We start from the raw sequence: 16,043 nt of genomic DNA on the forward strand, positions 1-16,043 counted from the left end.
TGCTTGGTACGCTACCTGACAGCAGGGCCTGTGTCTGCCTCAGCTTCCCCTCCCCTACGACAAACTGAGCACTTATTATGAAACTGTTCTTTGAATCCCATTCATTTTCTCCTTACTACAATCCTGTGAGACATATATGTCTGTTATCCTCACTTGTTCATGGGAGGCAACTGAGTCATCAGAGGCAAGACCTTTCCCTAGGGTGCTCATCCAGGAAGAGGAAGGGTGGGAGCCAAGACATGGACCAGGTGCTATGAGTCTTTTCCACTTGCTAAACTGCCTTGGGTCATGCTGCCTCCTCAGGCCCAGAAGAGTGACTGACCTCCAGCAGGACTGGCACTCAGGACAAAGTTGTTGAATGAGCACATTATCTTACCGGTTAGTAAGGGTAACTTCTAAAAGGGTAAAATCTTGAATCATGCAATCAGACAAAAGGCCTAAATCACAGGAGCCCCTGAGGTGATAGTGACACGTTCAGCTGATGCTAACTTGTGTGTATGTTTTCTCACTACAGTGTAAATGCCTGACTGGTGTCTGATGCTTCTCTGGAAGCAGCTTTTTTTGTTTCTTTTTGCCTCTGACACTACGGACACCCCTCCCTACCTTGGAACTCTGTGGTGCTTTCCCTTTCTTCAAGTAAGCTGGAAGCATCGACTCTCTCAGCTTCCTGGGCAGTGCACCCAGTTGTATGTCATGTTCTCTGACCCCAGCCCCTCCTGCAGAGTTAGGAAACACAGCCCAGGGGAGCAGAGGAAAGGGCTCCTTTTGGGCTTGCAGTGTGCCCTCCCCTTCTGTGGAGGGTCTAGGGGCACTATAATCTCTAGCATAAAGAGAAATGTCTGAGTCATTGGCCAAACCAGAGGGCAACAGTGGGGCTAACGAGCAGCTTGGGGGGACTTCTGGGTGCCTTGAGTTGCCACCAACCTCTCCCCGGCCCTCCAGTTCTCAGACACGAACAATTGTCGTACCTCGATGTTACTTGGAAATCCATCACCAGAATGAGTTCCTTGGGCCTTTCTTTCCATTTAGCTGCCTCCCTAGGGAGATTCTGGTACCCAGACTGCCACGGGGGCACACGTTTTCTTATATGCAGGGAAAATAAATGATTGCTTCCTTGAGGTATAGAGTCTACTTACTGAAATGGGTAGATTTGAGTCCTGTCAAAGTATAGGCACTTTTTTTTTCTTTCATGAAAATGTACGTGATGGACTAATTTTAGGTCCTGGGCAGTTACCAAGAAGCATGAAAGACTCTGGTGGAGGGTTTGAAAGGATGTAGAAAGTTCTACCCACCCAGAGAGTCTGCCCTGATGTTCTCCCAGGGCCCCAGGGCTGCACAAGTCCCGAGAAGCCTGGCGGCAGCCCAGCAGCCCCACTGTTGTCCCTCTGGATCAAGGGAGTGACCAGCACCGTCAGGCTTCTGTCAACAGGAGACAGACATTCATCCCGGGACACGTGGAGCACGGACCGGAGCACGGACCGCTGGCTGGGAAGCACGCCTGGGCAGGCATGGAGGGAGGGCTGGTGGCCCGATGGTGAGGCCAGCAGCTTCACAGACCAAGACGGTTTGGTCCACCTGGAATCAAGTGTGGTGTCAAGCAGGATTGATCCTCTAGTGTGAGCAGGCCTGGCAGGGCGTTGGTTCCCAACTGAAAGACTCCAGGCTGCCCCAACAAGGCACTGTGCTGCCCTGTCACACTGTCCTTCCCTAGCAGGCCACACCTCAGCTGTCACCGTTCACACTGTCAATACCCACCTCCCAAAGCTGGGGCCAGAAACGACCCTAAGAGAGCAAAGAGGCCACCATTCCTCTCTGTAATCAGGGGTGTCCTTGACAGGACTTGAGTCCCGTTCCTGAAGGTGCCAGGGGAAGGAGGGGATCTCTGGAGAAAGCCCAAGATGCCAGGAAGGCCTCTCTGTCATGCCTCCTCACTCTGACTGCACACGTTTGTCTAAAGATAAGTGACTGTGCAGAGTAAATCTCTGGGTCACTGTGATGGAAAGTTTGCAGAAACAGCCACAATCCCAACCCCTTCCCCCCCCCTCCCCGCCCCCCAGCCATCTACATCATTTGCAAGGAGACTGTGCCGCTTTTCTCATAAAGATGGAAATCTCTTTTCCCACCTCTCGGATCTAGGCTGGCCTTGTGACTTGCTTGTGACTTGCTTTGGCCAAGAGAATGTAGTGGAAGCGATATACCAGCTCCAAGGCTGGATCTAGATGAACCATGTTGTGTAGTTTCTGTATCTGATATTTTGACATCTGGGGCCCTGCTGACTTGGGACAGACTGCCCCTCTCAGGGCTAGCAAACTCCTAGAGGTAGCAAACAACTCAACACCCTGCACACCCCCGCTGCACACCTTTGGTATGCAAACCGACCAAGCCAAGAACCATTCCCCCCCTTATCTGACTCTTGCACTAGTGAGACAGTAACACCCCCTCCCACCCCAGCCCCCCTCTCTCCATAGCCCCAGGATCAGGCATCAGGCAACTATAGGGGCAACCCTGCTAAGATTAGTCAAACTAGCCAATCTCAACTTGGTTAGCCCCCTTACCCTGTCTCACCCATTCCTTCCCTCAGAAACCCAATAAAGGCAGGAAGTTTCCTGCCCTATCTCTCTGCCTGGTCTCTCCTGAGGCCTCATGAGGCATGGTGTGCCCCATCTTCTTGGGAACTGTAAATAACAAACTCTCTTTTCAATGGCAGTTGTATCCTGATCTGCTGGCATCAGGATCCGTACCCGGATCAACCCCAAATCCCAGGTTCATTTTTGAACAGAGTCTCAAGAAGTCTTGTGCTTCGTGCTCAGTCTCGGCCCACGGCCACTACCGCCATGTGAAAAGGCCAGGTTAGCCTGCTGAAGGATGACGGGCTGTGTGCGGCCCTCCGAGACCAGCCCGCCTCGGCTAACCTGGCAGCCGTCCACAGATGAATGAGGCTGGCAGTCCAGAGGGGCTGAATCTGGAGCAGATCAGCAGAACAGCCCAGCTGAGCCCAGCTCAAATTGTCACCGGCTCTGCCAAATTCAGTTCCAGGGCAGCTCTTTCGAAACCAAAAGCGGGGTCCTTGTCTGTCTTGATCCTGGCACCTGGGCCATTGGAGGCACCAAATATTTGTTTTGTGAAATACAGGTCTGTTCACCCCCACCCCTCCACCCCCCAGCTATCTGAGAGTGAAGGGTTCCTATGAAACCCTTTGTAAGCCAAAGTGGCCTCAAGCGAAGATGCAATTACCGTTAATTTATATGGAAATTTTTTGAGCTTCCCCTGAGGAAGCTCGGATGCTCACGGACGCGGCTCAAAGCTCTAGAGGCTGGGTGCTGAGATGCTGAGTGTGGTTCCCAGGGAAGGAGCTTGGTGGCGCCACCCTCGCTGCTCCGGCTGCCGCAGCCTCTACAACAGCTCGCTGCGAAACCAACGCGGACCGCTGTTTTTGCTTTTTGCCTTTTTTCATAAAAGCGAAAATCCTCCCCGATTTTTTTTGGACAGTGAAAACAGGTCCTTTTGTAGGGCTTTTGCAGAAGCCAAGCGGCGCAATGCAAACTCTCAGAGTGGAGAATCCCTGTACCCCTATTTTAGATCTGGATGCTTCACGTGTCCCTGTCGCTTCAGCCCATACCCGTGGATTTGTGCAGACAGCCCTGGTCAATTGTAGTGTCCTTCCACTCTGAGTTCTAAAGCGACCAACAAGCCATCTCAGCCTAGACTCCGGGCACGCATGCCTTCTCCACCTCATTCATCACAGATCAAGGAATAGTCTGGAATCCTCTCTTCCACCTCCCTCCCCTGACACGGTCAGGAGGGGACAGTGGATGGGCCAGCTGCCCTCCTCTTACCTCTTCCTCTGGCCTCGCTCGCCACGAGGGCTCCGCGGCCCCACATGAGGGCTTTCCCCACGGACAGCCTGGGCATAATGTGTACTGCTGACTGCTTTAAGGGGTCGGTGTAGAAAAAGGGTACTATCTACAGGAGGACAGTGACTTGGGAACACCTCACGAGAACACATTAAAACATCATTTTCCTGAGGATGCGTTCAGAAAAACAAGGGAGTGAGCCAAGAAAGAGGAAGACGTATGATCTATAAAACATAGACTCCAGCTCCGAAGAGCAGGCAGCCAAAGTCAGGGTCAGCCGGACTGGCAAGTACAGGCTCCGAGGGAAAGCAGCCCTGACAGAACGTGGAATAGGAAAGAGCTTCTGGAAACCACTGTGCTTATGTATTTGACCGAGGGGAAAGGGGGAAAAATTTCAGGACGACAGAAGAATTACTTACATAAGAAAGGAAGTTAATCATAGTAGACTATTTGGCTCTGCGGTGAACAATGGCACAAAGTATCTGTCATTACAGGAGATCAATTGTTTAGAAATGTGGACTAATCTTCAGGGCATTTAAAAGCAGTTGACTACATTTAAAAGAGAGGACTACAGACCAAATTTTTTGAAAGCCACAAACTACCAAAATTCGCCCAAAGGAGAAACCTAACCTAAATAGTTCTGTATCTGTCAAAGAAATTGAATTCATAGTTAAAAACCTTCCAGAAGAGGGGGAGGCGCCTGGGTGGCTCAGTCGGTTAAGTGTCTGACTTCAGCTCGGGTCACGATCTAGTGGTTTTGTTGGCCCCAGCCCCACGTCGGGCTCTGTGCTGACAACTGACAGCTCGGAGCCTGGAGCCTGGAGCCTGCTTCGGACCCTGTGTCTCCCTATCTCTCTGCCCCTCCCCTTGCTCACACTCTGTCTGTCTGTCTCGCTCTCTCTCAAAAATATATAAACATTAAAAACATATTTTTAAACAGAACAAAAAAACTTTCCAGAAAAGAAATCTCCAGGCTCACATGATTTCATTGGTAAATTCTACCAAACATTTCAAGAACTGACACAAATCCTACACAAGCTCTTTCAGAAAACAGAAGAGAAGGGAACACTTCACTTATTTTATGAAGCCAACATGACCCTGGTAACAAAACCAGGCAAAGACAGTAGAAGAAAACTATAAACCAGGGTCAGCAAATGTTATCTATAGAGAGCCAGGGCGTAAACGTTTTCTTTTTTGAAGCCCATATGGCCTCTGTTGCAACCTCTCAACTCTGCAACTGTAGGGCAAAAAGCAGCTCCAGAAATATGTAAATGAACAGGTGTGGCCAGATTTGACCAGCAGTGGGCTGCATGTGGCCCAGGGGCCATAGTTTGCTGACCCCTACTATACACCAATATCCCTCATGAACACAGACAAAAATACTCACGAAATGTTAGCAAGTGGAATCCAGAAATACAGAGGAATATAGAGAAACATATATAAAAACAGAAATAAGACCAATTAAGATTATCTGGGACAAGAAGGCTGGTTTCAAAATTAGCAAATCAATCAAGGTCATCCACTGTTTTAACAGACTGGATCATAGAAATTGAAGCAGAAATAGCATGTGACAAAATTCAACACCCATTCATAATACTCTGTCAAACTATGACTCAAAGGAAATCTTAACTTGACAAATGGCATCTACCAAAAAAACCCTATAGCTAGCATCACAATGTTAAAAAAAAAAAAACAACCAAATGCTTTCTTCCAAAGTTCTAGAACAAGGCAAGGATGTCCACATCCCTATCCAACATGGTACTAGAGGTTTTAGTCAGTGTAATAAAGCTAAATAAATAACCCAATGGCACATAAATTGGAAAGAAGAAATAAAACTGCCCATATTCACAGATGACATAATCAGTTATATAAAAAATCCGAGAGAATCTACGAAAAAACTTCCTAATAAGGGAGTTCCACAATGCCACAGGATAACAGGTCAACACGGAAAAACCCATTAGATTTCCATATACTAGGAATATAACACTGGAAATGAAAATTTAACAGAATAATGCCATTTAAAGGAGTTCCAAAAATGAAATACTTAGGTATAAATCTAACAAAGTATATTTATGTTGAAAATTTTTAAATGCTGATGAAACAAATCAAAGATCTAGATAAATGGACAGACATATTATGTTCATAGATTGGAAGACTCGATATTGTTAAACATGTCAATTCACCCCAATCGATCAATAGATTTAATTTAATCTCAATAAAAATTCCGATAGGATTTCTTGTTTCTAAGAAATAGACAAGCTAATTCTAAAATTTTATTTTTTTAATGTTTTATTTTTTTGTTTTTGAGAGAAAGAGAGTGCGTGAGTGCATGTGTGGGGGAAGGGCTGCGGGGGAGAGAGAGAGAGAGAGAGAGAGAGAGAGAGAGAATCCCAAGTGTGTTCCACAGAGCCTAACATAGGACTCAGCTCCCCGTGAGCCAAAATCGAGTTAGATGCTTAACTGACTGAGCTACCCAGGCGCCACTAATCCTAAAATTTTAATGGAAAGGCAAAGAAACTAGAATAGTCAAAACAATTTTGGAAAAATATAACAAAATCTTAAAATCTACCCGATTTTAAATCTTACTAGAGAGTTATAGTAATCAAGATAGTGTGTTGCAGGCAGAAGTACTCACATATGTGTGCAATGAACTGATTTTTGTCAAAGCTGCTGAAATAATTCAATGGCAAATGAATCATCTTCTCAACAAATGATGTTGGAACAAATGGGAATCTATATGCAAAAAGTGATCCCAATGTACAACTCACACTTTACGCAAGAATAAACTCCAAATGGATCACAGACCTAAATGTAAAAATGCAAAACCATAAAAAAAAAAAATCTGCAGAAAACACAGAAGAAAAATTTCAGGACCTGGGGTTGGGCAAAAGTTCTCAGACCTGACACCAAAGGCATGATCCATAAAAATAAAAAATTGATCAATTTAGATTCATCAAAGTTTAAAACCTTTAAACCTCTTTGACCTTGGCCTCAGCAACCTCTTAGTCAACATGTCTCCAGAGGCAAAGGAAACCAAAGCAAAAATAAACTATTGGGACCTCATCAAAATGAAAAGCTTCTCCACAATGAAAGAAACAATCAGCAAAACTAAAGGGCAACTGACAGAATGGGAGAAGACATTTGCAAACGACATATCAGATAAAGGGTTAGTATCCAAAATCTATAAAGAACTTATTAAACTCAACACCCAAAAAACAAATATTCCAGTGAAGAAACGGCAAAAGACATGAATAGACACTTTTCCAAAGAAGGCATCCAGATGGCCAACTGACACATGAAAAAATGCAAATCAAAACCACAATGAGATACCACCTCACACCTATCAGAATGGCTAACATTAACAACTCGGGCAACAACAGATGTTGGCGAGGATGCGGAGAAAGAGGATCTCTTTTGCAATGCTGGTGGGAATGCAAACTAGTGAAGCCACTCTGGAAAACAGTATGGAGTTTCCTCAAAAAACTAAAAATAGAACTACCCTATGACCCAGCAATTGCACTACTAGGTATGTATCCAAGGGATACAGGTGTGCTGTTTCAGATGGGCACGTGCACCCCAAAGTTTATAGCAGTGCTATTGACGATAGCCAAAGTATGGAAAGAGCCCAAATGTCCATCGATGGATGAATGGATAAAGAAGATGTGGCATATATATATATATACACACACACACACACACACACACACACACACACACACACACACACACAATGGAGTATTACTCGGCAATCAAAAAGAATGAAATCTTGCCATTTGCAACTACATGGATGGAACCGGAGGGTATTATGCTAAGTGAAATTAGAGAAAGACAAATACCATATGACTTCAGTCATATGAGGACTTTACGATACAAAACAGATGAACATAAGGGAAGGGAAACAAAAATAATATAAAAACAAGCAGGGGGACAAAACAGAAGAAACTCCTAAATATGGAGAACAAACAGAGGGTTACTGGAGGGGTTGTGGGAGAGGGGATGGGCTTAATGGGGGAAGGGGCATTAAGGAATCTACTCCTGAAATCACTGTTGTACTATATGATAACTAACTTGGATGTAAATTTAAAAAATAAATTAAATTAAAAAAAATAAAACATTTGCTCTGGGATAGGTGTTCTTAAAACAAGCTACAGACTGAGAGAAAATATTTGCAGTTCACATATCTGAAAAAGACTTGTAATTAGAATACATAAAGAACACTCAAAACCGGGGCGCCTGGGTGGCTCGGTCGGTTAAGGGTCCGACTTCGGCTCAGGTCATGATCTCACAGTCCGTGAGTTCGAGCCCCGCGTCGGGCTCTGTGCTGACCGCTCAGAGTCTGGAGCCTGTTTCGGATTCTGTGTCTCCCTCTCTCTCTGCCCCTCCCCTGTTCATGCTGTGTCTCTCTGTCTCAAAAATAAATAAGTGTTAAAAAAAAATTAAAAAAAAAAAAAGAACACTCAAAACTGAACAATAAGAAATTATGCATTTTTAAATGTTTACTTATTTTTGAGAGAGAGAGGGAGGGAGGGAGGGAGAGGGAGGGAGACACAGAGCAGCTTCCAGGCTCTGAGCTTCAGCACAGAGCTTGATGCGAGGCTCGAACTCACAAGCCGTGAGATCATGATCTGAGCTGAAGTCAGACCTTAACCGACTGAGCCATCCAGGCACCCCAGAAATTAATCCAGTTTTTAGATGGACAGAACTTTACCCAGTAGAGTCCTCATGGCAAATAAGCACATGAAGAGATTCTCAATATTATTAGTCATTAGAGAAATGGAAATAAAAACCACAATAAGACCTCACTGCCTACTTATCGGAATGACTTGTTAACAAACAAACAAACCTGACAATATTAAGTGGTGAGGATGTAGCGTAACACAGTCTTTTATACATTGCTGGTGGGAGGGAATGTAAAATGATACAACTAATATGGAATACAGTTTGGCAGTTTCTTACAAAGTTAAGTATGCATTTGCCATAGGACCCAGCAATCTCACTTCTACATATCTGCACAAGAGAAAAGAATATTTATATTTATATTCACACACACACACACACACACACACACACACACACACACACACACACACACACAGATGTATGGGAATGCTTATAGCAGTTCCACTCATAATCACCAAAAACTGGAAATGACATTCTAAGTATCATTCAGTTCAGTGAACGATATGCACAAACTGTGAACCAATGCACAAACTGTGGTACACTGGGGCGCCTGGGTGGCTCAGTTCGTTAAGCATTTGACTTCAGCTCAGGTCATGATCTCATGGTTCATGGGGTCAAGTCCTGCGTCAGGCTCTGTGCTGACAGCTCAGAGCCTGGAGTCTGCTTTGGATTCCATATCTCCCTCTGTCTCTGCCCTACCCCACTCACTCTGTCTCTCTGTTTCTCTCTCAAAAATAAATAAACATAAAAAAATTTTTTAAACCTATGGTACACCTACACCATGAAATATGACTGTTACAGTATAAGTAAAACGACTATGCAGATTAGAATAACATGGAAGAATCTTAAATGCATTATGCTAAATTTAAAATGCCAGACTCAAAAGGCTATGCACTTGTTGATTCCATTTATATGACACTGTGGAGAAGACAGAACCACAGTGATGAAGGACAGATCAGTTCAGAAGTGACAGAATGGTATCCTGACTGTGGTGGTAGTTACCACATATAGAATATAGAGCTCTATGGGAAAAATCATGGAAATGTATACCAAAAACATTTTTTCTGTCATTAAGCTGTAAAAAGCAGATGGGAGAAGGTAACCAAAAGAACCTTCACAAAGAGAAATTTGGGGGAAGGGGAAGCCTTCTGAACCACCCCACGGGCAAGGAGGATGCTGAGACCCTGCCCTCCTTACTCACTTAGGGCTACCATGGGGAGGAAAGGTGAGGCGTTTGTTACATGTTTACCTTTCTTGTCTCCCCAGTGAGGCTGTTTCTCTTCTAGTGGGAAGGCCACAGAGTGGGCAGCAGTTTTAAGACGGGGCCCCCACCCATGGGATCCCCACACTGCTCAACCTGCCCTCCTTCCCCATGACCACCTGCTCCCATCCAGCTAATCACAAAAACCCTGCAAAGTAACTCAGGACAGATGTGCTGACAAGAGGGACACAATTGGAAAGCCATGGAGGACTGCAGGAGAGGGGACAATACTGTCCATCCCCATGAGATCAGTGCTCCAGACTCTTGCAGAAAGCAGCCTCCCCCTACCCTGTAACACACACACACACACATACACACACACTCCCTCTCTCTCTCTCTCTCAGATACATCACAGGTACACCTGCACATACACACACCATCGCAAATACAATCACTCGTTCACGCAGACACAGTTGCAATCACAGGCACCGGCACACAGGCACGTGCACATGCACTCACAAACACACACCCATCATAACCTAACATAACCAAGTGAGCACATTTCCTGGTAAACAGAGGAAGCCCAGACAGGGCTGTGCATTGCTGCTGTGAGAATTCCTGCTGCCTCTAGCTAGACGTCCGTGGGTTGCCGGGCACCCCACCTGTCTCCTCTGTGGCAGGAGACAGTCCCATGGGTGCCATTCATTCTCCAAACACCAGCCAAGTCTCCACCAGCCAGCAGGTCGTACTGCTGGGTTCAAGAGCCCCAGGCTCATAATGTGTTCAGATCAGGTCAACTCCAGGTATGCCATGTCACCTCAGGTCCTCTTGAGTCTGATCCTTTGTGCACTCTGAATCCCCCTGCTTTTGGCCCTTTCCTAGGTCTGCAGCTTTTTAACTCTGAAGGATGGCTTCACTGGGCCTCAGGCATTTGCTTGATTAAAATCACTAGGGACAATTTTAAAAAATACTAATGCCTGAGCCCTAACCCAGGCCATTGGAGTCAGATTCTCTGAAATGAGGCTGGCATCGAGATTTCTAGAAGCTTCCCAGGTGATGTGATGTGCAGCCAAGGTTTACCCAGAGACTGCCCAGCTTGGTCCTGCTCAGACCAGCACCCGCATGACCACACTCCATTCATTTTGCTGAGCTCCTGCTAGCTGCCTGCTATGTGTGGTCCCTGGGTAAAAATCCCAGATATGGTCCCTGGCCCTGGGGCCCTGTAGTGGAGAAGATAGACAATAAATTCAAAATCTACCGAGAAACCCCATTACAAATGTGATCGGTCCTATTCCAGAGCCCTTCACAGGGCCATAACAGAACACACAAGGGCAGGGAGGAGACCTGTTTAGCGTGGGGTTGGGAAGGCCTCCGCAAAGGGATGCTTATTTGAGCAGGGACCCAAAAGATGAGAAGCCCCGTAAAGAGTGTCCCTGGGACCTTCTTCATAGTTTACCTGTCAGACTCCCCCAGGCGGGGGCTGGGAGGGGAGACCTCTCAAACACCGAAGACTTTGGGTGAAGGGCAGTTTCACTGGAATTTTTTAAACCAACCTCTGTGGACGATCCTTTTTGCTCCCTTTCCCTCTCACAAAGCCCAGTGAGGCAAGGATCAGAACCACACCTCCTAGGAACAGAGCCCAGAGAGCTCACTTTTCTGCCCCTGCAGCAACCACAGACATCTGAGAACTGCCAGGGTCTCACCCGTTTTCCAGATAACCTGGAGAGACAGCAATAGGCCCCATAAGATGAGACAGGGGCAGGGCAGGCGCCCCAGCATCTCCTTGCACATCCTGTCCATCCCTCCCCTCTGAGGGCTCGGACTGGATGCACCTGCCCTGTGCTTCTGGCCCTCAGCTCTGAGCCTGATGTTCTGTTTTGCTTTGTACTCTGCAAAGTGGGTGGGAGATCCATTGCTCTGCTGGTGGGTCCACTGTGGCCTCAACCGAGCCTCTGCTGCCTGGTGGCTCAGTGGCTTCCTGCGGTGCCCATTGAGCACGTCTGCACTGACACCACCCACCTCTGGTCTGAACTGAGTTCTCCCTGCCTGGAGTCCCTTCCTGCACCCCAGGGGCTTCTCCGTGACCCTGAGTGTGCCTGCCTGGTTCAGGAATTTAGACACTGAGTGTCTGTGGGGAAGGGGAAAGGTCTGGAACTCAAGGAGAGGGACTGAATTTTCTCCATTCCTTCCTGGCTGTGACCTCGAGTAAGTCACAATCTCCCTGGGTGAGGCCCTCCTCCCCAAAATGGGGATGACAGTGGTCCCCACGTCACAGGGCTGCTCGGAGAATTAAGAGCCTGGAGGATGCTCAGCAAAGAACCTGGCAGTCATCAGGCTTTCGGTAAGCACGTGCTCTCCTTCCGCCTTGGGTTACTGCTACTGCTGTGGCCGGTATCATTGGGGTGGCCGCCCCGCTGCCCACGGGCCACGCCCATCACAGGGGGAGGGGTCCCCGTCGGCCAGAGCCTGTCCGGTGGTTGCTGGCTCTGAATTCAGCAATTCCAGTTCCACCTTCCGAAGACTCAATTTCATCTGCATTCTTTTAATTGTAATCATCGGTTCTTTACTGGTTAATATAAAAGTGAAATCGAGTGAAGAATCCAGGAGGCTCCAACAAATATAAAGGGCAAGGAGAGAAAAACGGAACAGCAAGCGGCCTGTCTGTGTGGGAAAGGAAATGTAGCCCCAAATCTAAGGCCCCACAGGCGCGGGGCGAGGCGGCTTCGGGAACCTCTGGGCCCCCCTCCGCCTGCGCCGCGCAAACGCCGCTCACAAAGTCCGCGCGCGTTTAAAAGTCGGCAGCGGTGGGAATGAGATTTCAGTTGGAAATTTGAATGCTGGGAGCTGGAGGGCGGGGACAGCCTCTAACCTAACGGGGTGACCGGGAGCCCCCTTGGGGACCCCCCGAAGCCCAACGTCTCCTACACCCGGAGGAAACCTTCCCCCCAGCCCACGAGTCCCCCGCAGCCCGAGGCTGTCGCGCAGAACGCGCGGCGGGACCAGCCCGGGTCTTCCCAGGCGCCCGGCCCCGCGGTGCGTCTCAGGTGACAGACGGGGGGGGGGGGGTCCCCCGAGAACCGCTCGGAGCCCCCAACGCAAGCCCCCAAGCGGTAAGCCCAGGTGGTCCGGCCTTGGCTTCGTGTCCCGGGCGAGCGGGACCGGTGGGAGGCGGGAGGCGGGAGGGCACTGACCTGGGAAGCCCGCGACGCGGGGCCGGCGAGCAGCAGCAGCAGCAGCAGCAGGAGCGCGCGGGGACAGCGGGGCACCATCTTGCCAGTGGGAACCGCTGGGCTGGGGATGGGGGGACGCCGCCTCGGTCCGGCCCACGCCGCGGCCGCCCCGCGGGGTGCAGGGCGCCGCGCGGCCCCGGAGCGGCTCGCGCAGGGAGGGCGGCGGGAGCCCCGAAGCGCGGCCGGCGCCGTCTCGGGTCCAGGTGCGCCGCGCGCGGGCCACGAGCGTCCGCAGCCGCCCGCACGAGACAGCCCCGGCGAGGCGGGGAGGCGCCAGCCCCGGGGCCGAGGCCGAGGAGGAGGGGCTGCCCGGCCAGGAATGCGCCTGGGAGCGCGCCCAACCCGCGCGGCTCCCCGAGGAGGCCGGGCGCGACGCCGAGGACGAGCGCGGGCATCCGGAGGGCCTCGCGGGCAAGGGCGGCCGAGGCCGCGCGGCCGGTGTGTCCCGCACGCGCGCCCGGCCGCGAGCCCACCCCGGGCGGAGCCCCCGCCCTGGCCGCCCCCTTGCCCCGCTGGGGAGACTGAGGCGCGCGTCGGCGGCCGCTGGCGGCAGCGTGGCGATCCCCATCCAGCTCTGCTCCACTTCGCAGCCCGCTCACGGACACCTTCCTCCACCGCCTTCAGAGAACAGGACGGGCTGGGCCGGGAGGTGGGCTTCATAAACTAAGTTCTCCCTCTGAGTAGACGGGTCTCCTTCTAAATCGTGCTAGTGGGGAACAAGAACACACATGCACGGTGACCGAGAATCTAAAGTCCGCCTAACTGATAGTCCGCCCCACCCCAAACCGAAGGAGAAACGCCTTAAAACGGAGGCCAGGTTATCAGAACATTGGATGCTTTGCTGAGGTCCGTGGGAAATCCCCCCGGGAAGGGCAGGCATTCGTGGTCTCAAGTCCCCTGCATCCAGGGGCTGTGGGGGGAACCAGATGGCCTCAGCCCCAGGCTCCTGGAAAACATTATTTAAGTTCTTACTGGAAGAATGTTTTCAGAAGGCAACACTGCAGATGTCGTGGTGCACACCAAGTCTGGCCAAGCCTCAGATCCATTTTTCCTTTCCGCATTTCACTTAGCAGAACCCACTCACAGCCCGAGGAGTGGAGCTAAGAAGACTGCAGTGGGAGCAAGAGCTGTGTTCCATCGGAAGGCACAAAGGAAAGTTGGAGCCCCCTGGAAAGCGAGGGCAAGGTGTGGGCTGGCCACCTGAGCATTCCTTATCCGGGAAATTCTACTGGGTTTCCCCCTCTACCTTCCTGCTGCAGGAAGTAGAGCAGGGCCCCTGTGATCTTATTTTGCATTCCTGCTTAAATCCTGGAGAGCAGTGCAATACATCGCTTCTCCTGCCCAGGTAGAGGGGACAGGCAGCAGCGGTCCAATCCCAGGAAGCCTGTGGAAATGGTGGTTTTCTGCCCCAATCCCTCATGTGTTTGTTTGCTGTTGATGCCAAAAGATGCCAAAGCCTGTGTGTTCCCCGGGCCCCCTTTCACTTACCCCTCCCTCCCCAGTAATGAAACATTTGGTTCTGGTCGCTGTGGCCACGTTTAATATGTGTTTGATCCCACCTCATGTTTATATGGTGACCTCCCCTGGCAGGCCGGGACTTGTCGGCCCTCTTCTGGCTGTGCAGTGGGAACCAGACGTTCAGAGAGGTAAGCGGGCATTCTTTTTTCTTCTCTTGCCCTCTCTGTGACTTCATAAAGCTGAATCTGGGCATGGTTGAGTGACTCACCCAAGGTATGCAATCTCCAGACTCAGGCCGCTCCCAGAGCTGTGCTGTTTCCAGCACAGACTGCCTTCTTCCACCTTTTCACTTAAATACAAGAGCATAGGGTTTCAGGAATTTTAGTTGTGGTAACAGAATTTTGTTTTGTTTTGTTTTTCCTTTTTTCTTTTTTTAAATTTTCAAGCATTTATAAGTTTTAACAGGGATATTTTCCCCCTATCTACTGATTTCTGTTTGTTGCCCTTGTCCTATGGCCACTTTTCATTTAGTGCTCTGGTGTCTGGTATGAATTCACCTTTTAAGGTCCCACTGTACTAGCAGTACTACTCCTTCTCTCTCTGTCCCCAACTGCCCTTGACCTGCAGTGATCAAGGCAGACCCAAACTGTCAGGGCTGTCTGAAAGCAGACCATGAAAATAAGCCACGCGTCCTATATTCGGGGCTACAAAAACCAACCCTTGGCTTGAACAAGATGAGTCAATCCTCTATTTTACCTCTTGTCTTTCCTCTATATTTAGTTTTCAAGAGAATATTCCAGAATGTCAGGGATGGGGCGGAGGTGGGGGGGGTCTACACATATAAAGAAAATATTTGTAAAGCTTTTTTTTTTTAAGTTTATTTTTTGAGAGAGAGAGCATGAGCAGGGGAGGGACAGCGAGGGGGACAGAGGATCCGAAGCAAGCTCCATGCTGACAGCAGCAAGCCCAATGCGAGGCTCAAACTCACGAAGCACGAGATCATGACCTGAGCTGAAGTCGGATGCTTGACTGACTGAGCCACCCAGGCGCCCCAATATTTGTAAAGTTTTTTGACAGAATCGATTGCCATCTCCTGGAATCAGTGCTTTTGCTGAAACACTTGTGTTCCCTGCGTGGGAATGCAAAACAAGAGAGGAAAATTGGCTATAGAGGTCTGTTTGACACCCAGTCAGAAGCAGCAGCTCGTCTGAAACAGCCATTCCAAAGCTGTCCTGTAGGGTTCTCTGGGTCCCCATGGAGTGGTGCCCCACTCCATGTTGCATACCCTGTGGGGTTTCATGTGCTTATTCTGCCTGTTGGCTTGCTCGGTGCTGCTTCTTTCCCTTTCCCACCTTCACCCCACATCTGTGATTCTAAATGTCATCAGCCCCCACTAAATACCTACAAAGGGTCTTAGGAACAAAACCCAGCATGTTAGTCTGACCCAGGACAACAGGGGAGGAACAGGGGTGGGGGGTGATCTAGAAGGAACACAGTGATGGTCAAATTCACTCTACACAGATTCTTACCTGAGTGCCAACTAAGGGCACAGCCCTGTGTGAGGCACTACATCACGCTTTCACACTACATCAAAGATGTGAACCAAGAGTTTGTTCTTTG

At 49.4% G+C, this 16,043-nt stretch overlaps 1 protein-coding gene across 1 annotated transcript in view; it reads right to left on the reverse strand.

Annotated features, from left to right (window-relative positions):
• Window positions 1-13,004, reverse strand: part of FBLN7 (fibulin 7) — a 49,483-nt gene extending 36,479 nt beyond the window's left edge. The window contains exon 1 of the mRNA XM_030311137.1: window positions 12,927-13,004. Coding sequence (XP_030166997.1) covers window positions 12,927-13,004 — 78 coding nt within the window. The remainder of the gene's footprint in view (window positions 1-12,926) is intronic.
• Between the last annotated feature and the right edge of the window lie 3,039 nt (window positions 13,005-16,043).

This window comes from Lynx canadensis, chromosome A3 (genome assembly GCF_007474595.2).
Source record: "Lynx canadensis isolate LIC74 chromosome A3, mLynCan4.pri.v2, whole genome shotgun sequence".
Taxonomy (NCBI): domain Eukaryota; kingdom Metazoa; phylum Chordata; class Mammalia; order Carnivora; family Felidae; genus Lynx; species Lynx canadensis.